The 23,792-nt window shown below is 36.7% G+C and overlaps 1 protein-coding gene across 14 annotated transcripts in view; it reads left to right on the top strand.

The window, feature by feature from the left end:
• Nucleotides 1-23,792, top strand: part of TCF12 (transcription factor 12) — a 373,333-nt gene that overhangs the window by 136,645 nt on the left and 212,896 nt on the right. For 5 of the 14 annotated variants that reach the window (XM_087427661.1, XM_087427651.1, XM_087427653.1 and 2 more), the window contains exons 4-6: nucleotides 11,986-12,075; nucleotides 15,553-15,626; nucleotides 17,138-17,221. In XM_087427661.1, the coding sequence (XP_087283787.1) occupies nucleotides 11,986-12,075; nucleotides 15,553-15,626; nucleotides 17,138-17,221 (248 nt within the window). Of the gene's footprint in view, nucleotides 1-11,985; nucleotides 12,076-15,552; nucleotides 15,627-17,137; nucleotides 17,222-23,792 lie in introns of those variants that run through there. The other 9 variants (XM_014780752.2, XM_087427692.1, XM_004421614.3 and 6 more) reach the window with 4 other exon arrangements.

Below are 23,792 nucleotides of genomic sequence, written 5' to 3' on the forward strand. Positions count from 1 at the left end.
GAGTTGGATTCCTTGTATTCTCCCCTACGTTTATGTTGTTCAGAGTTCAGCCAAGGATTTGAGGGGAGTTTAAATGTGAATTTTTGGACCTCTCCAACTGTGGCTTTTCTCCTTTCTATGTTTCCCCTCCTTACTTTCCAGCACTGTCATTCCCAAATTCTAGTTTCTGGCTGTTAAGCAAAGAAGACAGTGGCTTTCTGCTTGTCCATCCACCACATGCCATGCTGACTGCGAAGTGTCCTCATTGGACAAACCATGTAGATTTGGATCTTACCTAGTGAATCTGGTTTTGTTTTTTCACTGATCAGATTCTTTCCAGTTTCTGCCTCCTTTTGTTCACTCTTCCTTGCTTTCAAATAGTTGTTTTTAAGAATTTTCTTCACAGTTTATAATTGTTACTTTCAACTGAATAATCCCAGGAAAATGGTCACTGGAACATTTTGTGGTTTTATAAAACCTTTTCCTCACCCCATAAAGATCCCTCGCACTCCTTCTTAGTCAATTCTCTACCCAAGGGCCGGCCCCGTGGCTTAGCAGTTAAGTGCGCACACTCCGCTACTGGCGGCCCTGGTTCGCATCCCGGGCGCGCACTGACTACCGCTTCTCCGGCCATGCTGAGGCCGCGTCCCACATACAGCAACTAGAAGGATGTGCAGCTATGACATACAACTATCTACTGGGGCTTTAGGGGGGAAAAAAATTCTCTACCCAAGAAGCAACCACAGTCTTTATTTTATCACTATGATTTTATTTTTTCTGTTTTAGATCAACATATAAAGGGAATAAATTCTTTATATCTGGTTTCTTTCACTAAGTGTAATGTTTTTGAGATTTGTGCATGTTGTTGCATGTACTGCTAGTCCATTTCTTTGTATTGCTCGGCAGTACTGCATTGAATGAATAAAGCACAGTCCCTTTAGCCATCTTTTTCATTGATGGTCACCTGGATTGTTTCCAATTTTAGTCGAATTTTTTATGAGTACTGTCCTTAATATTTGTGTGAAAGACCCCTTTTGAATGTGCTTTTTTTTCACTTTGTCTTGGGTAAATACCTAGGGATAGTATTGTTGTGTCACAAAGTATATGTATTTTTATCTTTTAAGAAACTGCCAGTTTTCCAAAGTGTATCATTTTACATGCCCACAGGCAATATGTAAGATTTTGGGTGCAGATCTTATTTTTATGTCAAAATTATATTCTGTTATATAATAGACGTAATTTTTAAAGTATTTTTTAATTCCTGGTAAATAATTTTGATAAGCAGATCTCTATTTTTAAACTAAAAATAGTCTTAGTTAGAGAGTTCAAGAGTGATATGCTTTATTTACATAGGCAATGACCAACTTTCCAAGTAGTTTTAACAGCTCCGTAAGTTGAATCCTGGAGTAGCTTTTTGATGTAATTATTCATCTTTGTAAGTTGTAGGTATTTTAAATGACTTAAATTCAGGGTTTTTTATGAGTTAGACCCTAATTATGAGAATTTAAAATTTACAAATCTGTACATGGCAGTGATTTTTGCTTACGTGTTACTGTAATAAATATATGTGAATGTGAACAAGAGAGTTCATTCCATTAAAGCACTGTGCTGATGTCAGGGGTTTCAATTGAGTGTCTTCTTGGTGTGGTTACTTTTGTTCTATGCTTTGGTCATCAAATATATCCTTTACGAAGGCTCCCTGTTCACTAATGGGACTGGGGAGAGTGAATGTAAGTAGATAAGTAAAAAGCTATAGCTTTTTTACTTTTAATATATGTCCTTATATTAATTAGCAGTGTCGTTTTATATGTAAAAACTTTATTGAGCTTCCCCTGTATGTACAGCACTGTAGGTGATACAGAATAAGAGCTGAATATGGTGTTTGCTCTTAAATTAGTTTGAGACCACATGTTAGATGGTGTTCACTTAAAACCGGTATAACTTCTGTGCTGTGTGACACAGATTTGTAAGTATGATACAAATATTAAAGAGGACCTAGAAAGGATTTAGGGACGTTGGACAAGTTGTACAGCAGAGGTGGGATTTAAAGTGAGCATTAAACCAGTAAGACTTAATTAAGTGTAGAGGAGGTAGAAATGCAAAGAAGAATAATTAGAGCAATGAAATATTCATGAATGATACAGTGTACAGTGAATGCCTAGTGGTTACTGTCGGGACTTTGAATGGTAAGACATCAAATGACATCTCCTTGAAGGCAGGGTCTCTATGTCTTGTGCATCTCTGTATCACCAGTGCCTAGAATCCTCCTTAGATCATGACAGTGTGTATGCCATAGTAGGAAGTTAGTAAGTGTTTTTGACTATTAGGGTTAGAAGGGGAGAGGCAGTTGTAACTGGGGTTTCAAAGGCTTTAAACATAGGAGGGATAAAACCTAGCACAATTGACAGTAAACATTTGTAGAACAGATGAGTAAAATATTCCATTTCAGGTTGAAGAATTTGGGATTTATTCTGTTGGCAGTGGGCCACTGGAAGTATTGTTAAAATCTGAGGGTAATGTGTTTTGAGGGGTTATTTTGGGAAGATTACACTGGCAGGATATTACAAGCAAGTGAAGTATTTTGAAATAGTGTTTTAGGAAGTTTCAGAGAGACTCTAGCAAAAGAATCTAAGTAGGATATCATGAAAGCCCAAAATAAAAAGGTGGCAGTAGGAATGGAAAAGCTGCCTCAGGAGACATTCAAAAGGAACACTTAGTATAGGGATAGTGGAGGGAGAAGAGAAGGGAGAATCAAAGATGGTGCCAGTATACTAGTCTAGTCGACCTAAACTATTATAGTACTAACTGCAGTATTAGAAATATTAATAATTAAGGTCCAAAGACATATGAGGAAGAGATGAAGAGTACATGAAGAGTTTGGTTTTAGATATGGTGGGTTTTAGGTGATGGCAGGAGAACCAGATGAAAGCTTCCAGCAGGAATTTGGTGATTTAAGACCCAAAATACAGAACTGACTTAAGACTGGGAATGTGCATTTGGAAACTGATCCTTCGGAGGGGACAGTCAAAATCATAAGACTATACGAGCAGTCCAAGGGGTAGAGCATAAAATGAGAAGAACATGGGATGAAGAGCAGATACTTTTAGTTTTTTATACAGAAAGGGAAGTGATAACATACAGAAATAGAGGCCCAAAGGTTAAGGGTCAGCAAATCCCTGGTTAACAGGATTTGATGCCATAGAGCAGAAGTAGGCAAAATACAGCCCATGGTCCATTACCTATTTTTGTAAAGCTTTATTGGAACACAGCTACTCTTTACAGTCGTGCACTGCATAACGACATTTTGGTCAACAATGGACTGCATATACAATGGTGGACCCATAAGATTAGTACCATATAGCCTAGCCTAGGTGTGTAGTAGGTTATACCACCTATGTTTGTGTAAGTACACTCTATGATGTTTGCGCAATGACTAAATTGCCTAACGACTCATTTCTCAGAATGTATCCCTGTCAGTAAGGGATGCATGACTGTATGTATTTGTACATTGCCTGTGGCTGCTTTTGTGCTACAGTAGTAGAGTTGAATAGTTGGTAAGGAGAGAGTGTGGCCCACAAAGCCTAAAATATGTACTGTCTGGCCGTTTATAGGAGAAGTTTGCTGACCTCTGCTATAGAGATCGAAGAAATGAAGACCAAGAGGTGGCCTTTGTATTTTATGATTAGGATAACCTTTGATGACCTGAAAGAGTTCAGTTTTATCTTGTAAATTTACTGAGTGCCTTCTGTGTCCCTGGCATTTGGTTTTGCTGGTGTGGTCTAGGAAGAGGCTAGATGTGAGTAAGAGATTCATTAATGAGTGAGTGAATAAAGTGTAAGGAGTGAAGGTGGTCAATGTAAATTTTTGTTTTATGAGTCTAGAAAGAAATGAGTGGTAGTTTGAAGAGTTATGTGAGGAAGAGGTTTTTAAATATAGGGAAAATATGAGGAAAAATTTTTACAGTTCCTCTGAAGAGACAGTGTGTTGCCATTGCAGGAATTAATGGTCTAAGACTTGAACACAGGGAGTACATGGGCCTCATTACAGGAAATGAATAGAGTTGTTTGAGGAATTAAGTTAAGAATAGTAATTGCTCACACAGCTGTTTTTAAATAGCGAATTGTATTAGGTAATCAGCAAAAATCCACTAAAATGTATTTGATAGTTATGCAGAAGCTGCTTTATTGGTACTGACTTATGATCCTAATGGGTACTATAAAAACAAACAAAAAACCTTTGTATGCAGTTTTCACATTGGTACAGTACTGTATGTTTTTTGTTTAATGTGCAAGTGTGATGGTAATGTTTTCATCTTCCTTTTCCCACCACCAAACCCAAATATAATTGTCTTATTGAAGAAGAGCAGCAGCATGAAGTTTATGAGCTCACAGAGCAATGAGGTGTGTTCTCATTGAAAGGAGTAGTATCTATTTGATTGCTTCTCTGTTTGTCTTCCTCCCTAGACAAAAATGGAATGTTTCATTGGGTGGTTGGATTTAGGTCTACTAATTTTTTTGTTTTCTGTGTTTTCTGTCTGTATTTTGCTTGACTGTACTTCTTTCTTTTGGATTTGGATATTTCTTAGGACTCCATTTTAATTTATTACTTGGCTTTTTAGTGCTATCTCTGCTTTTTTTTTTTTCTTTTGTAGCTTATCTAAGGATTTCAATATACATCATTAACTTCCCACAGTCTATTTAGAGTTAATATTGTACCACTTCCATAAAATGCACAAATCTTGTGACCTTATAGGTCTATTTGCCCCTACCCCTGCCTTCCTTTATGCTGTATTTGTTATATGTATTACATCTAAATACATTGTAACTCCTATGAGAGAATGTTACAGTTTTTTATATAAGTAACTGTTTTAAGGAAGTTAAGGGCCTGCCCATGGCTTAGCGGTTAAGTGCGCGCGCGCTCCGCTGCTGGCAGCCCGGGTTCGGACCCCGGCGCGCACTGACGCACTGCTTCTCCGGCCATGCTGAGGCCGCGTCCCGCATACAGCAACTACAAGGATGTGCAGCTATGACATACAACTGTCTACTGGGGCTTTGGGGGAAAAAAATAAATAAATAAAATTATTAAAAAAAAAAAGTTAAAAGGAAAAAATAGTCTTTTATATTTACTGTTTCTGATGTTCTTCTTTCCTTCCTCAAGACCCAAGTTTTTCTCTGATAATATTTCCTTCAGATTTAAGAACTTCTTTTAGTATTTTATTGTACTGCAGTTGTGCTGGCAACAAATTCCTAATTTTCTTTTATAGTCATGTGCCGCTGAACGATGTTTTGGTCAACAGCAGACCGCATATATAGCATGGTCCCTTAAGATTAGTGCTATATATAGTCTGGTTGTTTAATACCACTTAGGTTTGTTTAAGTACACTCTATGGTGTTTGCACGATGATGAAATAGCCTAATGACACATTTCTCAGAACGTTATGCCCTTCATTAAGTGATGTGTGACTGTATTTGAAAAATGTCTTTCACCTCCATTCTTGAAGGATATTTTTATTCTGGTTGATATCATCACCACCACCCCCATACTTTAAAGATGTGTTTCCACATCTGCTAATATCCATAGGTTCTGAAGACAACTCTTGAGTGATTTGAATTATTGTTATTCTATGTGTAATGTGTCTCTTTTTCTGTCCACTTTCAAGGTTTTCTCTGTATATTTGGTTGTCAGAAGTTTGACTATGATGTGCCTAGGTATGGTTTTCTTCGTGTTTATCCTGTTTGGGTTCACTGAATGTCTTTAATTGGTAAATTTATGTCTCTCACTACATTTGTGAGTTTTTTGGCCATTATTTCTTCAAATTTTTTTTCTACCCTATTCTCTTTGTTCTCTCATTAGGCCAATATTAGACTTTTTAATATATCTTCCCTTAGGTCTCTAAGGCCCTGTTGATTTTCTTTTAATCTTTTTTCTCTTTTTATCAAATTGAATTATTTCTAGTGATCTGTCATCAAATTCACTCACTCTTTCTTCTGTCATCTCCAGTCTTCTTTTAAACCCATCCAAGAATTTTTTTGTTTGTTTGGATTTCGGATATTTTATTTTTATTTGTAAAACTTCCATTTGTTATTTTTTTTGTTTTCTTTTGCTCTGTGAGATTTCTAGTCTTTCACTACCAGCATATGTCCTTTACTTCATTGAGCACAGTTATAGTATCTGCTTTAATGTCCTTGTCTGCAAATCTCAGTATCTGGATCATCTTGAGGTTGGCCTCTCTTAATTATCTTTCCCCTTGAAATTGGGGGACATTTTATTGTCAAGGAATTTTGGATTGTATTATGGATATTGTGAATATTATTTGTGGAAATTTTGGTTTCTTTCATGCTCCTCCGAAGAGTTTTGATTTCTTTGTTTTAGTGAGCCATTAATTGGATTAGACTCAAAGTGAAAACTCTCTCTTGCCTGAGGTTGGCAGCTGCTCAAATTTCCGTTTGATTCTTTTAGCTTCAGCTGCACACTGCCTTGGGCCTGCCCTGTGAATGTGTGCTTCAGGGCTCAGCCAAAGAGTTGGGCAGAGATATACCAAAAATTTAGAACTCTTCTTTTTTCCCTCTCTCTTTTTTGGGATTCTGTCTTTACTTTCTGGTGACTGTGGTTGTCCTGGCTTTGTCTTCTTTTTCTTCAAGCCAGAGAAACAGTGGGTTTTCTATTGGAATTTTAGTTTCTGCATGCTATGGCTGCTGCTTGCCTGAATGGTAAAGGTTTAAGAATGGGAAACTCACCTGTGCTGATCCCTAAAAGCTGTTCAAAAGAGAAACTCATCCATTCTGGTCTCTTATTCCAAGTTTATATTCCCATCCAACATTGGCCTGGTTTTGTTCACTCTCTAGAACCTTTAGGTAGTTGTTTTATATTTATATTTTTTCCTCAGAATTTATAGTAGCTATCGGTAGGCACTAACTGCATTATATTGGAAGCTGAGCTCACTAGGTCAGTTTTGAGATCTCCTTCAATATATTTGCAATCTGCTTTTAAAAATAATATTCTCTTTAAAAAATAATTACTATTTTAGTAATTCTTGAAGATCTACTTAGATTGCTAGACATCACTCTTCTGTTTTGGATTTCTTTTTTTTAACCCATCTTTAGTTACTGAATACTTATGACAGTGTGGCAGACTGTCATGTGAATGCTTTAATTTTATATATTCTTAACCATTCAGTAAACATTTGAATGCGTAATACCACACTTCTGTTAGGTACCAGAAGAACATAGAGATGAACAAGGTATGTTCCCTATTATAAAGTTTTATTGGTAGGTTATACATGAAAACAACCATCAGTGTTCAAGACAAATAAGTGCTAATTAATTTCTGAAGAAGTGTGATTAATTTATACTTAGTTCATGGAGAACACTTTTCAGAGGAGGGGGCATTTGATCTTAGGCTGATTCAAAATTAGAAATTCAATAGGTGGGGAAAAGATGAGGGTGGATATTCTAGGGCTAGGAAACAATAGAAGTAAAATATGAATGTGTGACAAGTCTTGGCATGTTTGAGGAGTGATTAATGTCTTGATGAGACTGGAGCATTGAGTTTTTGGGGGGATATAGTAAATACTGAAGTTGAAAAGGTAGATTGAGGCCACCTTGAAGAATGCCTCTGTCAGGAGTGTGAATGTTATTTCTGAAGCAGCAGCAGATCACATTTGAGAAGTAAATGGATGTGATCCAGCTTGTGTTTATGGCAAGATAAATGTGCTGGCAATGTTAACTGTGGTTTGGAATGGGAATGTAATAGAAGAATAAGCAATACACAGGACCTGAACCAGAGCACTGTATATGTGAAGAGAACAAATGGGATAGTTACTCAAAATATTGCTAAGGTAGAAATTAATATTGATGAGTAACTCACTGGTTAAGGGAATATGAAAAAATAGTGTCACGAGAATCATTATTACATTTCTAACCACATTTGTAGATGTCCCAACATCATGTTGAGTATATGAAACTTTTTGGAATATTTTTGATTTAAAATTCCTTTTATAACAGTTTACTTTAGGCTGTAATATATTGAATACAAAGTGATTTTTCTCAGGACATGTGATGAGATCATTTCAAAGTCATGATACCTAAGGTCTGTGTGAGTTAGTCACCAAGCCTAGTGAGGATTTAGGTTTCTTTAAAAGTTTTTAATATTTTTGCTCTTTGAGGGTAGTTACTTGTCTAGTTCATAGAGTCGTTTACAGTCTAACTGCTTCTCACTGGAATTTTCAAAATACTACTCAGTTATTTAGAATATTGGTTGATTATTATCTAAAGAGAAATGATAAGCTAACAAATAGGGAACCAATTTCAGCCACACTTTTATTAAACTGATTTTATTATTTTCACTTTATACATTCGTTTCTTCCACAGATATTTATTAGGACCTACTGTGTGTCAGGCACTATTCTAGGCACCAAACACATAACAGTGTGTTTTCATGGACTTGCAGTCTTTTGGGAAAAGACAGACAGTAAACATGCCGCAGTAAGAGGACATTGGAACAGAGACCTGAAGGAAGTTAAAGGAACAGACCTTTCACATTTCTGCAGGGGAAGCATTTTATGAAGAGGAAAGAGCAAGTGGAAAGGCCCTGAGAAGGAAGCATGCTTGGTGTGTTTGAGCAAAAGCAGGGGGCTATGTTGCTGAAATAGAGTGATCCAAGAGAAAGAATAGTAGAAGATGAAGTCATAGAGGTGGGAGGCAGAACCTGTAAAACATTGTAGACCAATGGATTTATTTCTGAATAAGGTGGGAAGCCATTGGTAGATTTTGAGCATAGGATTGACATGATTTGAGTTGTTTTTAAAAGGTAATTTCTATGTTCCTGTGTAGAGAATACAGACTGTAGGAGGGGCAAGAAGAAGGGAGACCCTTTAGGAAGCTATTGCAGTAATATAGGTCATAGATGATGGTGGCTTGGATTAAAATGATCGTGTTAAAAATAGTGAGTCATAGTCAGATTTTGGAAGTGTTTGTAAAGTAAGTCAATGGAATTGTACCATTGAGGGACTGAGTAGGGAGATTTTTCGTTGAGACTCATCCAGAGTCAGAGAGAGGCATCAAGCCTTTTTTAAAAGAGTTGACTGTCTTTAGTGCTTCTATGGAAGAAAACAATTTGCAGTGTTGTTTAGGTGCGGGGCTTTGGTATTTAGATCGGAGAGGAGTGTTGCAGGTGCTTCTCAGGTGCAGTGGAAAGGCCTTTCCTGTTTCCAGAAACTTGACAGCTACTTTAGGGGAGGTTTAGAGACAGTCCAAGAGCTTTGTCAGAGTTAGAATGTCTCTTCAGACAGAGCAAATCCTTAAGATAGCAGGTCACTAGACAGTTCCCAAGGTGCTATAAAATGCCTGCTTGCCCTCTGGGAACTTATTTCAGTCCATGGCCATCTGGCAGTTTCTGGTTTTCTTAGTGAGACCTGCCATTTCCTTTTGACTTCCTACTCTTACTTCTTTGATTAAATCACTGGAATGTCCTGTTTAATTGTATCTTTATAGGGCATTTATATAGAGTGATGTGGCCAATAACAATAACATAACAAAATCACTATGTTTGAAAGTTATTTTCAAAATTAGTCGTTTTCCTGAAATTAGCCATGTGTTTACTACCTTACTCTAGTGTACTTTGGCACTAAAATATCCCTATTTGTAAATCTTTGTTCTCAACAATTCCAAACAGAAATTGTGATTTAATTTTAAAAGATGACCTGAGATGGCTCGTCCTTCTAATATTTTTACTGGTGTTATTTTCTTGCATACTTTTTTAAAAAATGAAACTTTTATTTGACAGTTCATTGTACAGAATCTCAATTTTTTATAAGTAAAAAAAAACCTCTATGTTATATACTTCATATGAGGCAATGTCTTAACTTCTCTTAAATTCCTGTACAAGTTTAACATTTCCATAGCTTTTCTATTTTATTTGTTTTTCATTAATGTGTAGCATAACAAAGGATTTACTATTATATTCTAATTGATCCTGTTTCACAGTGAATTTCTGGAAAACTACATTGGTAGGTTTATTTCATGGGTATCTGAAAAATACAATAAAAATGGTAGTGGTGGGTTTTTAGGTCTATGTTGTTGTATAATTGATTGCAGCCTTTGAGTCTTATCTAAAGGAATATCATTACTCCACAAATAAAACTGAGTCAAGAAACTATTGAAGAGACACATTCATAGCTTTGGTTATCTGACATAGCTATCTCCAATCAGATTTCTTTCATCAGATCATTTACTGAATCACCCTATAGCAGATGTCAATCCTGCAAAGTATATTATCTTCCTTTATTTATAACAGTGTTGGGATTTGGTATTTTTGAAGTAAATTTTACTTGCTAGAATGAAAAACCTGAGTTTAGTGCTACCAAAGGCAGTGAGTGTGTGTGTGTGTGTGTGGGTGTGTGTGAGAGGGAGAGAAGGGTACACAATCCTCTGTGCTCTTCCTTCCAACTTGGTACGCGTTCCTTTCCTACAGGGATAGACTCTCGGGCCTGATATCAAGCAGAGTGGCTGTAGTGACTTGCTTTTCTTACCAGCTTTGCTGCAGCGATATCCTAACTAGTCTTCTCCTCTTCATTCTTTGTATTGTTCCCCTTCTTGCTTTCATTCCTTCTCAGCTCACTAGACTCCCCACTACTACCTGAAATATTTTCCCAATTCCAGACCTGTTTATCACTTTACCTTAATCTTAGTCTCAGGTGGCAGAGTCTTTGCTGATAAGTCTGGTAGTGGCAAGTGGGAGGAGAAGGAACTGGTCAGAAGCTTTGCTCCTCATTTACCCCTTTTACCTCCAGGCAAATCTTGTCTGAACCTCCCCAAACCTTGAGTAATGCTTTATGTACACAAACTCTGTACTCTCTGGGCCCATATGGAGTTGAGGGAGGAATAGGTGTTTAGGGTATAGAGAAGTAATTCCCCCCACCCCAAAAGTCTGTTTTCAGTTTTTGCTAGTGGTTAAAAACCTAAAGAAGGCTGTAAGACTCTGTGCTAAGAGAATGAAAGAAGGGGTAGGATAGAAGCTGTGACATAATTTTGTGATTGACTCAAGAAAGAAAGCACTTTTGGTCAAAAACAAAACATGGTGGCAGTGGAGAGGAAATAGGTAGACTGATATCTGAGTTCTTCATAGAAAAGAGAGTAATGCCAGATGTTGAACTTTGCCAAGAAATTTACTTGCTCCTCCAAGAGTCTTGTTCTCTGATACCTCAAAAACACAATTTCCAGTTTTATTCCTTCTCCAAAGTTCCAGCCTTTTAGGGAACTGCCTGTGTTTGTGGTAATTTATGATTTGCTTTCAGTTACTTTTCTTATTAAATATTTTACAAAAGAAGGAAGCAGATTGTTTCACTGAATTCACAAACCATTGTTTTTAGATATAAGGTCAAAAATTTAATGTTTTTTCTTTGCTGGAAAATATTAAATAAAAATAGTACGCCTTTTAAAATGAGGCACATGGAGTCAATATATTGGATTTTATTTAATTGGTTCCATTCAGAAAAGCAGGTACTTTAAGAGATTCTGTGTATAAAAGATTAAAAAAGGAAAATATCATTTAAATCTCTATATTAGTTAAATTATTGATTAACTCTTTTATTGAATAGAAATAGAATAGATTAATTTATTAGAAAGTTAAGCAAGACTCAAAGTGTTTCTACCACTTAATTATTGCTAAACTTTCTCTTAGATCTACCATTTTAATCTGTCAGTTGAGTAACTAGCTTCTCTAAAATTGTTGAATTGGCATGCATAGACTAGAAATGGGAAGGAAAGAAAATATATGACAGTGATGGTTCGGACATACCTTAATAGAAATGTTTTCCCCCCAATCACTGTATTGCAACTATGGTATATTTTCTTGTTGAAAAATAGTTTTTCAGATTTTGATCAGTTTGTATAATTTCTGTGTTAAGTATTTTCTGTGTGTAATTTGTTTTTTGCTGTTTACCTTAGTCTTATGAGGCTGAGGCTTTGGAAAGTTTATTATTCCTGTCATATTTCTATGTTTGTACAGCCATTGTCTTCAGCAGAAAGGAGTCATTGATGCTAAAGGATGACTCTTGCCTTTGTCAGTGCCAGCCACGGCCTTCTACTCAGAGTCTGGGTATGTTAACAATAAAACTATAGAGCTCTGAGTTTAAAACCTAGCCAGATCCTTGTTATTCTGTAGCATCCTTTGAGCCCCCTCCGTGTCCAGTATCATTGGTATGTAGTACTTTTTAGCTGGTGGCTTAATTACCATTTTATTTAATTAATCTTTGCTCTCCCTTTGTGCTGTGGAAGTAATTAGTGTCAGTTGATGAAAATGAGTATGTGTTTTCATAGGATTTCATGTATCTCTTTTAAATTTTGTATGAGGTGTTTTGTGTAGCAGGCACCCATCTTTTCTATATTCTCTTTTACAAATGTATTTAAAACAACACTTAGGCCTCATATTTATTAATCATTTGATATAAGACAATTCAGAGTCATAAAACAAATTGTGGTCTGATTATTTTAATTAGGATAGGATCATCAAAATAAATTTCCATTATATGTTCTAAATGTTCAGTGAAGTATCATTTCCCTCTTCTCCCCTCAGCCCCAACATTCTACTTTGCCTCTATGAATTTGACTACTTTAGGTACCTCATATAAGTGGAATCATACAGTATTTGTCCTTTTGTGACTGTCTTATTTCATTTAACATGATGTCCTCAGGTTCATCCATGTTGTAGCATGTGTAAGAATTCTCTTTTTTAAGGTTGAATAATATTCCATTGTATGTATATACCACATTTTCTTTATCCATTTTTCCGTCGATGGACACTTGAGTTGCTTCCACGTCTTGACTATTGTAAATAATGCTACTGTGAACATGGATGTACAAATATTTGAGACCCTGCTTTCAGTAGCCAATTTACTTTTGTATTTTACTTTGGCTGTATAGTATTAAAAAAATCTTAACTCATAGAAAAATAGTTGCAAATGGAAGTGTGATTTTTTTTTTTTTTTAAAGATTTTATTTATTTTATTTTTTGCCCCCAAAGCCCCAGTAGATAGTTGTATGTCATAGCTGCACACCCTTCTAGTTGCTGTATGTGGGACTCGGCCCCAGGATGGACAGAGAAGTGGTGCCTCAATGCGCACCCGGGATCCGAACCCGGGCCGCCAGCATCGCAGCGCGCGCACTTAACCACCAAGCCACAGGGCCGGCCCAGAAGTGTGATTTTTTTAAAAAATAAAATTTTTCATGAAATTATTTGCAATTTTTTTGGGGGGGTCGGTGAGGAAGATTGGCCCTGAGCTAACGTCTTTTGTCAATCTTTCCTCTTTTTGCTGAGGAAGATTGGCCCTGAGCTAACATCTGTGCCCATCCTCCTCTATTTTGTATGTGAGATGCCTGCCACAGCATGGTTTGATGAGTGGTGTGTAGGTCCACGCCCGGGATCCAAACCTGCGAACCCCGGGCTGCCGAAGCAGAGCATGCGAACTTAACCACTATGCCATGGGGCTGGCCCCTCATAAGTAGTTTTATATTAGGGGTTTTGTAGGTTAATAGTAGCCTTTGTCTTGGATTGGATCTCATAGGAATCCTATCTGCTATTCTACAGTGTTGATTGCAAAGAAAATGCTTGGAAAATAGCCCACAGATGATACTGGAGAGATGATAACAAAGTATGTTTTTACATGAAACTCCCCAAACTTGTAGAATCTTTCTTAAATCTAGAATTTTAATAAGAATTCTCCAAGAATGAACAAAACACTGTGTATTTTTACACATCATCTCTGTGTTTTCAAAGCTGCTGTTTCACTTGAAATTGTGCCTGGAGTATTGTCTGTAGTAGGTACCCATCTTTTCTCTACACTGTTTTTAAAAACTTTAAAAAATGTACATTAGGGCCGGCCCCGTGGCTTGGTGGTTAAGTGAGCGCGCTCCACTGCTGGCGACCCGAGTTCGGATCCCGGGCTCGCACCGACGCGCTGCTTCTCCGGCCATGCTGAGGCCGCGTCCCACATACAGCAACTAGAAGGATGTGCAGCTATGACACACAACTATCTACTGGGGCTTTGGGGGGAAAAATAAATAAAATAAAATCTTTAAAAAATGTATATTAATCACTTGATATAGGAAATATAGATTCATAAAAAGAATAAGTTAGGTTCCTACTAACTGAGTTAATAATTAGTAGATTCTGCTTTGGGAACCCTGACTCCCTTTTCGTGGCTTTTTTCTTTTTGAGGAAGATTGGCCCTGGGCTAACATTTGTTGCTAAATCTTTCTCTTTTTTTCCTCTTTTCTCCCCAAAGCCCCAGTACATAGTTATATATCCTAGTTGTACATCCTTCTAGTTCTTCTGTGTGGGATGCCGCCTTAGCATGGCTTGATGAGCGGTGTGTAAGTCCTTGCCCAGGATCCGAACCAGTGAACCCTGAGTTGCCGAAGTGGATCGCGTGAACTTAACCACTATGCGTACCAGGCCGGCCCCCACTTTCCTTGCTTTTTGTCATCTATCCCTTCAATTGGCAATTCTGTCTCTATGAAAGAGCCTTGGGAATCGTGGCTAGTTACTAGAGAATTTGTGGCATTTAACTTATTTCAGACCACATTCCCATCTAAATCACAGAGGACTTCAAGAAATTTTTTTGAAGAAAATGAGATCTTAATTTAGCTGAACATTGTCTTCGTAACATCTAGAGTTTTCTCATGCAAGAATGAAACAAAAAAATTCAACTGTGTGTTTTTCATCATAGAAAGAAGCTGAGAAGGGATTGGGAAAGTGTACCCTGTTAGGAGTCGAGGATGAAAAAGGCTAGTCCTCAAAACAGGAAAGGGAGAAATGGCTGGATTGAGAGCTCTCCAACTCTTTCAACTTTTTCTGGAGATTGATTAGAAGGTGAAAATACTGGAGCCAAAGCTTCAGAAGGTACATTAAGGAGCACAAGGAGTAACTGTTGTTAATGGTTACTGATCCTTTCTCACTTTGAGTTTTCCTTTGCAATTTTCATAAGAGTGGATCTACTCATTTGGAATCAGGTTTTAGGGGAGATTTTACTAGAATGAGTTGTCATGTCTTTTTGATTAGTTTCGATATAACTAACATTGATTTGATACGGTTTGATATAGTTTGATGTCTTCAGTTAAGAATATCTAATCAATGCTCTGATAGAAACCAGTTTTGTTAACTTGAGCAGTTTGACTCGCTTCATTTTCTAAGGCTTATCTATGATGGTTGAATTCTTCATATTTTCATGTAGACAGTACTAAACTGTAGAAAGTTGGGGGGTTCATCTACTCTTAGAAGTAGCAATAGATGGGGACAGAGATGGAGAGCCCTAGATTATGTCCTATTCTAAAGTCTCCAAAGACATATTTTGGTTCTGAAATTCTGCAGTGTATATAGGGCATTGTATAGAGCAGTGAGGCAGTTACTCTGAAGTAACTTATTTTCTACAGGTTTCTGAGACAAGAATTGATATACAGCCAGTTCCACATAAATGTAAATACCACTCGTTGAATTGTACTCTCTCCTATACCATACAAAAAAAATCCATCATAGTATCCCTTTGGATTTACAGTTTTCACTTTTTTCTTTCCTTAGGTATGGATGAACGTGGAAGTACAACATCTTGGGGAACAAGTGGTCAACCAAGCCCCTCTTATGACTCATCTAGAGTAAGTTTGCTCATTAACCTTTGATTAAAACTGTAAAGAAAATTTGGCAGAATAAGTAAGTTCTTTCATATATGAACTCTATTTCTTAAGAGAAATGAAGATGAACTTATTTTCATGGGAATATAGTAGAATACCCAATACCTTCCTAACAGATTTCATTCTTTCCATTAATTGTCATACTTTGGGAGTTTATCTCCTACAATGAAGGAAATATTCTTGGTATTATTTCTACAACTAGACTACCTATAATACTCTTTTCTAAAGTTGGAAGAGCTTGGAATACCTCACTAAGTATTCTCCATACATGGCCATTTTTCTTCGTGTATTGTTTATTTGCTTTGAGAGACGGCACTGGCTTTCAAAGTACCAGCTTCCAGTCTCTTCTCTCCCGTTTTTGCTCTAGTAGTCATCAGCCGTTTATATCAGAGACTCTATAGCCCTGTCTCTTGGAAGCATATCAAAACAGACATAACAGATGACATTTCTTGGTTGGCAGTTAAGAGAAAATAAGACCAAGCTTTAATGTTCTACACTCTGAAGGGTCAAAAGGTTAGAGCTTTTTCCAGCAATAAACAAACAACAAATCCCCAAAAACTTTAAAAAATGAGACTGAGAGATTGAAAATTAGACCAAAGAATTGGCAATAAAATTAACCACTCTGCTCTGAGACTCCCAGTAACTTGGTGAGGTTAAAAGATACCTTTTCCAAAAGGTTGTACTTTGAATGAATAATGAACTATTTATTTCTCTCAAAATTAACCAAGAGAAGATAGACAAGCATAAAATTTATGGGTACTTAACTCTAGAAGCAAATTCGCTTAAGTGGAAGGAAAATATGTGATTGGAGTTCATAGTCTGCATATGCGTTTCACTGTTTTGCATTGAAAAATGCTGAGTTAAAATACTTATTAAAATATGTGGTTTTGCTATTACATTTGGCTGTAGCCTATGTTTAATTTATTTTAAATACTTTGGAAAGAACTGGGATAGTCATGTGGAAGCCAAAAAGATATAGAGAGGCTGTTAAACATGAGTTTTAGTGCTTCCTTTCAGGAATCAGTGCTGAGAAGTGTAGTGTAAAGAGCACTGTCCTGGGTATCACAAGACTTAGATTTCCTATCACCTCGGCTAGGAACTTGCCATTTAATGTTGGACACATCATTTTATCTTGGGGATGGTTAAACTGGTTGATGTCTAAATTTCCTTCGACCCTTGAAAGTTTTTGATTCTTTGAATAATATTGTGAATAGAAAGATAGATTTCCTGTTTAGATTTTGAAGTGGGGATTTTATACAGTGGAGAACACAATACTATTGATTACTATTGTATTATTTTCTTTCAGAGCTTGAGTTACTATGTGATAACATGTTATTTCTTAAAATGTGTTAAATGATGCCTTTGTATCTGATATTTACTTCCCTTTCAAGCTTTTAATTTTTTTTTCTCAAATACTAAATAGGATTTTAGGAGAAGAGAACATAATAATGTATCCAAATATTTGCATATTTCAGGATCCTGAAATTGAGTTTGCCTCTAGAAGTGGACTTCAAAGCAAATCTTGCTTTTCTTTTTGCTATTTGATGTCTAGGTCAAAGGTGAAGTTCTATTTTTTTACTCTTAATTTATTTTTTTGAGTGTATATTATGTGCAGTGAAAAGTTAAATTGATTTTATACTAAACTAGTTTTCTATTTAAAAAACCTAGATGAATCTCTAGATATTCCCAGTCTAGCATACAACCATCAATACATATATGTATATATAGTCCTACCTGTCTACTGAGAGATCAGATAGAGTGATAATTGAATGCTATCCTTCTTTATTTTTGTTCCCATTGAAATCAACTCTTCTACTAACTTTCCTTCTCCTATCATAGTCATAGTTTTGAACCTAAAATGGTTTAGTGAGCTAGTTATGTTTTATTTATGGTTTCAGACCATTTATTTCTCCCCTGAACTCTTCTCACCACGGAAAGACATTTATGGTTATCTTTGAAGCTGCCCTCAACATTCCTTTATAGGAAGATTGTCAGCTTTTTGGGTTTTATCATTAAACACCGCTCACCATCTTGACCATTTTTTTCATAATCATAAGTATAGTTGGTTATAATTTTGTTAATAGGAATCTTAGTTGACCAAAGTACTTCATTCTCCTGAGTATTTTAGTATGTTGAGTTTTTTAAATTCAGAAAAAAATATTGACGTTGGCTAAAAACCAATTTTGACACATTGTTAATAAAATTATTAAAAAGTCAATTTAAACTTTAATGAAATTGCAAGTACATTTGTAGAAATTATGTGAATGAAATTTGTTTAGACTTTACCATATTCTTTAAAATTTTCATCACAGCAAGTTGCCTTATTTAAAAAATAATTTGATTTTATGTTACTGATAGACAAATTTTTTATTTTACTCTTTTTTTTTGCTAAGGAAGATTCGCCCTGAGCTAACATCTATGCCAGTCTTCCTCTATTTTGTATATGGGTCGCTGCCACAGCGTGGCTGCCCATGAGTGGTGTAGGTCCACACCAGGGAACCGAACTGGGCTGCTGAAGCGGAGCACACTGAACTTAACCACTAGGCCACAGGGCCAACCTCTTATTTTACTTTTATTCTTTTTTTTTGGTGAGGAAGATTGGCCATGGGCTACAGCTGTTGCCAGTCCTCTTTTTGCTGAGGAAGATGAGCCCTGAGCTAACATCTTTGCCCATCTCTCTCCATTTTGTATATGGGACGCTGCCACAGCATGGCCCGATGAGCAGTGCATAGGTACGCGCCCAGGATCCAAAACTGCGAACCCTGGGCCACCAAAACAGGGTGTGCGAAATTAAGCAGTCTGCCACCGGGCCAGCGGCACTTATTTTACTTTTTTTAAAGTTTGAAAACACTCTGTAGGCCACAATAGAAGATATTTAAGAACTGCAAAATGAGTAGTTTGGTGAAGTTATAAAACATATGCTTTTAATTTTAGATGGATTCAATTATCTGAGTTGCTGTTCTCCTCCCTCTCTGCCCCCACTCAAAACTATGAGGGAGAAAGAATAATTTTTGCAGTACTGTGAAACCATATTTGGCACATGAACTCTGTTTAATACTGTATATTACTATACATTTTACTGTACAAGATTGGCTCTACAAGGTCATGTAGGTTGAGCTTAATATTTATTTAACAGGTGTTGAAGGGACTTTTTGCTATGTATACTTTTTGACTTTAAATGTAATTCTAACAAAAATACCATTCTGCTCTAGTAACTTTGTTGCATAAGTGAGCTCCACTAGAGTTGTGTGGTTAAGAGGCCACAAACTTCTCATTGTTGTGTTAGTCTTATACCCGTCCTCTCGGAAGTAGGAAAAGTCATTCCAGCAGAGCTCCTGTCTGGTATGTCTGCCGTGTTTTTCCCAAATCCACCAGAAAAGTAGCCTCACGGTATACAGGTGGTTGGTTGAATTTCTGGTTATCAGACCTACCTACAGCACGTCATTCAGTGCAGAGTTTTTGTTAGGCAGACACAGAAATAAACACTATACCTAATAGCAGTTATAGAAGAAATAGTAGACATGGTCAGCATTCTTAGGAAATGTGGAGCTGAGACAGAACATGTTTGAGACAGAGGGAAGTAACACAGATTTGTGGCGTGTACCTCAGACCTCTCTAACTTTGTTCAAGTCCTGTGCAAAATAAAAACACAACCATGAATAAATAAAAGCATTAGTGTGATGTGAATAGCACTTCTGTTTTTAAAAATATGTGAAAGTGGTGATTGAGGTTAAAGCACCTTTTCAGAGACTGAAAGGAGCAATTAAAATCTCAGTTTAGATATGGGCAAGAAGTATAGTTAATGAGTTTGTCCCCACTCTCTTATTTTTTATCCTTTCTTGCTAACAAATGTTTTCTATATTTGACATTGTACCAGGCATAAAGGCCAGAGAATATTATGATTTTTTTATTTACTACAGAGTTAATGATTTATTTTAGTTTCAGATTTTTTTTTCCTCTTTAGAAGGCAGCAGTTAAGAGCACAGACTCTGGAGCCAGACTGCCTGAGTATGAATCCTAGCTCTGCCACTTACTACCTGTGTGATTCTGGACAAGTTACTTAAATTCACTGTACCTCAGTTTACTCGTCTGTGAAATGGGGATAATAATAACTACTTTATAAGGTTGTTGTGAGGATTAAGTGAGGTAATATGTGTAAAGTGCTTAGATCAGTGTCTGGTACATAGTCAGTGCTATGTAAGTCTTGGCTTTAATCCTATGTATATCAGAATTCATCAGCTAGATCTATATGTAACAAACAAATTTAAATGGATGAGTACATTTGCAAATGTGCTGCATTCTAAGTATCGTGAATAAAAATTATTTGCTGGTTCAGTCATGTTTAGTATACCTTTACTTCTTTTAGATTTGTAAAGGACGTGAAATCGATTTCCTTTTCCCTTCATTTGTCTATTTTTTTCTTAGAAAAGCAGAAGTCTTCTGACAAACTTGGATATGAAAGTTTTAGTCTGTCTAGTACAATGCTTTATACATAAGGGATGCTTTATACGTGTTTGCTGAATATAGTCAAATTGGGGAAGAATCATTAATTTACTGGATTAATTGTGTTTGGAGATTGAAGGTCGAAAAAAATCAAAGTTGATTTAAGATGGCAAAGCTCGAAGTAGATGGTGGTGGTATTAATGGTAATGGGCTTTTTTTCTGTGCTTACCAATTACTGTCCTAATTGATGACACTGCTTAGTGAAACATTTTATTTAAGATCATCACAGCCTCTGGAGAGTTGTACTTTATGACCTTGGAAAAGTTACTTAACCTCTTTGTGCCTCAGATTTCTCATTTCTAAAATTATGATAATTTTACATATATCATAGAGTTTTGGTAAAGATGAAATGTAATAATAGCTATGAAGTATTTCATTTCATTTATTGGTAGAATGAAAGCTGCTATTACTATTATTACCACTACTATTATTATTATTTCCAAATATCTAATATTTCCTTGTGCATTTTCATGGTTATATTTCCTGATATGCAAATTCTGTTTCCGAAATGTTGTTTGATCATGTTAGTTCGTGGAAATTCCAAGGGGCCATGCCATCTTGGTTTTCCTGCCCTCTTCTCTCTGCTCCCCAACATAGGCCAAGCTCAAAGTGCTGAAGTACCATTGGGGTTTGCACCCTGCGCTAGGGGTTGTGGTGGGGTTCACAGGACAAAGAAGTCTTCTTGCTGACGTTCTTTCCTAAGATACAGAGTTTTTCATTCCTTAATTTAAAAGGTAAATGAGTTCACTGGTAGGTAACCACTAATAGAAATTATATTTATAGGCCCCATCAGTGACCAGGAGTTGGCATTTTAATCATGAATATTTTTCATGTTACATATAATCTATTATAGTAGTTACTTTTAGAAAAGAAGCAATGTTCAATTGAGTAGAGTTTGAGTGCTTACTTTTTCTAATTGCTAAATTTCCACCATAATTTTCCCTTCTCTTTATAATATGGTTTGCAGATTGAAACAATCATGTCCATGTTGCTCTTCTTCCCTCCCCATTTTACAGTATTATAGAATTTTCAAAACTGTGAGATATGTTAGTTATTTATGTCCAGTCTTTTTTTTTTTTTTTATAATTTTATTTATTTATGTTTTCCCCCAAAGCCCCAGTAGATAGCCATATGTCATAGCTGCACATCCCTCCAGCCGCTGCATGTGGGACGTGGCCCTGGCATGGCCAGAGAAGTGGTGCGTCGGTGCACGCCCGGGACTCGAACCCGGGCCGCCAGCAGCGGAGCTCGCGCACTCAACCGCTAAGCCACGGGGACGGCCCTATGTCCAGTCTTTTTATTTCATAGATGAAGAAACTAAGACTTAGAGAGTTTGGGATTTGGCTAGGCTGAAATGTTTGCTGTTGATACAAAATACACATGAGATTTGGCTAGACAATTTGCCTAGTTAATGGCAGACTCTGGCATAGAACTCAGATATTCTGAATTCTGTGCTAGTACTTTTTAACCCCCCTTATTAACCCTTAGTATTTCTCAACTTAAAAGAACTATCTTAAATTTTCTTCCGTATACTGAAGGAATGGGAGAAGAGAGAGGAAAAAGGTGAAAAGAGAAGAGAATTGCAATTGATATCCCAAAAGAGGACATGGGGCATGATATGATAAAAAAATTTGCCGGCAAGTATAGTGTATTGTGAGGCACAATAGCATAGAGTTTTGAAATCAGGTTGTCTGGGTTCTATTTCTGGCACTACTGCTTCTTACCTGTATGACTGTGGGCACAGTACTTCTCTTTGCCTCAATTTTTTTCTTTTCCTTTTTTCACTGGTAGAAGAAGGGTGGGTACTAATAATAACTACTTTACTAAAGTTCTGGACTTAGGCCTATTAGTGGAGAAGGGGAAAACCAGTTATGTGGTGATGAGTTTGCTTTAAAATACTTGGTTTAGCTGCTGTATATGACTCAGTACAAAATAATTTCAGGGACTTTTTATTAAGGGATATATAGTAGGTGTGTTTTGAGGTCTTTCATTTTAATACATTCTATGATTTCTGCTACCTGTCCCAATGAAAGGATATGAAGGGTCGGTTTATTTAAAATGCCCTACCAGTGGTCATTTCTTAGACCAGTTGTTAGGAATACACATGGATGGCAGCCTGGTAGACCAGGTCAGGTAGAAAAGAAAATGAAAATTGAAGGTACAAGGATTCAGGAATTGCTCTAGCCTGCTAAGAGTCATACCCCAAGCCATAGATCAGGTACTTGGGATAAGGGAAACAGAAATAAATAAAAATTCAACTACAGTAAACATATAGCTTTCAGATTTTATAGAAACTAAAAGGAGTCTATAAGGTTATCTGGTTGAGTTTAATGTTACTTCTGTAGCAACTGCTGGGCCATTTCTGCCAGATGTGCCTAAAGAGATCTTTAATTTCGCTTAGTGCTCTCTCCATTCTTTGCAGGTATTCAGTGTCTCCTCATTCATGTGGAAGAGCTTGGCTAAGAGCCACTCTGTAGTTTGATGGATAGCAAGTTGGAGATGGGATAATAGACCCTTAGTTCCCTTCACATGCTATCTATAAAAATACACAGAGGTTGTTCTGACCCTAGGAAGGGTTATACTGGCAGAGTTTTGGGAGAATCTGGTGTGTAGTTCATTTACATTTGACAGTAGGGGCCTTGGCAATATCTAGGGGTAGAGAGAGCCTGTTGTTTTTGTCTTCCAGCAGAGCACAGTGGCATGAGAGCCACCCTTGTAAATAAGGATAATGTTGTCTGCCTGCTTTTAAGGAACTTGTGCTTACTGTGGTCCCCCAGTTTAAGATGCTGAGATTTGTGAATGCAGTCGGTTTCTGAAATTTCAAAAGTGAATAAATGTATATCTTAGAGTTCGGGGAATATGGTTAGAAATACAAATCACATTTACCTTAAGAGTTAAACACATTATAAAACTTGAACTCTTTTTAAGGCAGCAATAGAGAAGCTATAATTAGGCAGCAAATAATTAATTACCAAAATAATTTCATTCGTTACCGTGGGATTACAGGAGAAGGAGAGATTACTTTGGGTGGTCAGGAAAGACTTACTAGAAGAGGAAGTGTTTGAGTAGAATATTATAGGACAGACGGTATTTGTATGAATAAGGCTGAAAGGAAGACAACTTTCTGGAAGTGTGGAATGATGGGACCCACAAGTACAGAGGCCCCAACATCACAAAATTCAGTAAATAGTAAACAGCTTGCTTTGTAGGTATATAGAGCAATAAGGCAGGTAATCTTTCTGTAGAAGAAATATAGTCTATCTTTTAGGGACTAGAAAGCCAATTAAAAACAGACTTTTACATAGGGAATGATTTTATAAAGATCAATATATTGTAGTATGAAGGATGGATCCAAAGCAAAAGAGTGACAAAAAGTGGGATGATCTGGTAAGGTATTACTACACAGGCTCACTTGTGATGAAGTAAGACTTAGATTAGGATGATAGGATCAATCAAGATCACAAAATAATGGAAAGAGGAGAGATGCTGCAAAGGAAAAAAAAAAAAAAACTGGCACACTTGGTGACTGAGGAAGATAAAAAATCATAGAGACTCACTTATAGACTCACTCTGCCCACAGAATGATGACTCAGACTCCACGTGTTTTATTTTGGCTTTGACAAGTTA

This window comes from Ceratotherium simum, chromosome 3 (assembly GCF_057802395.1).
Source record: "Ceratotherium simum simum isolate JZ-2026a chromosome 3, ASM5780239v1, whole genome shotgun sequence".
NCBI classification, from domain to species: domain Eukaryota; kingdom Metazoa; phylum Chordata; class Mammalia; order Perissodactyla; family Rhinocerotidae; genus Ceratotherium; species Ceratotherium simum.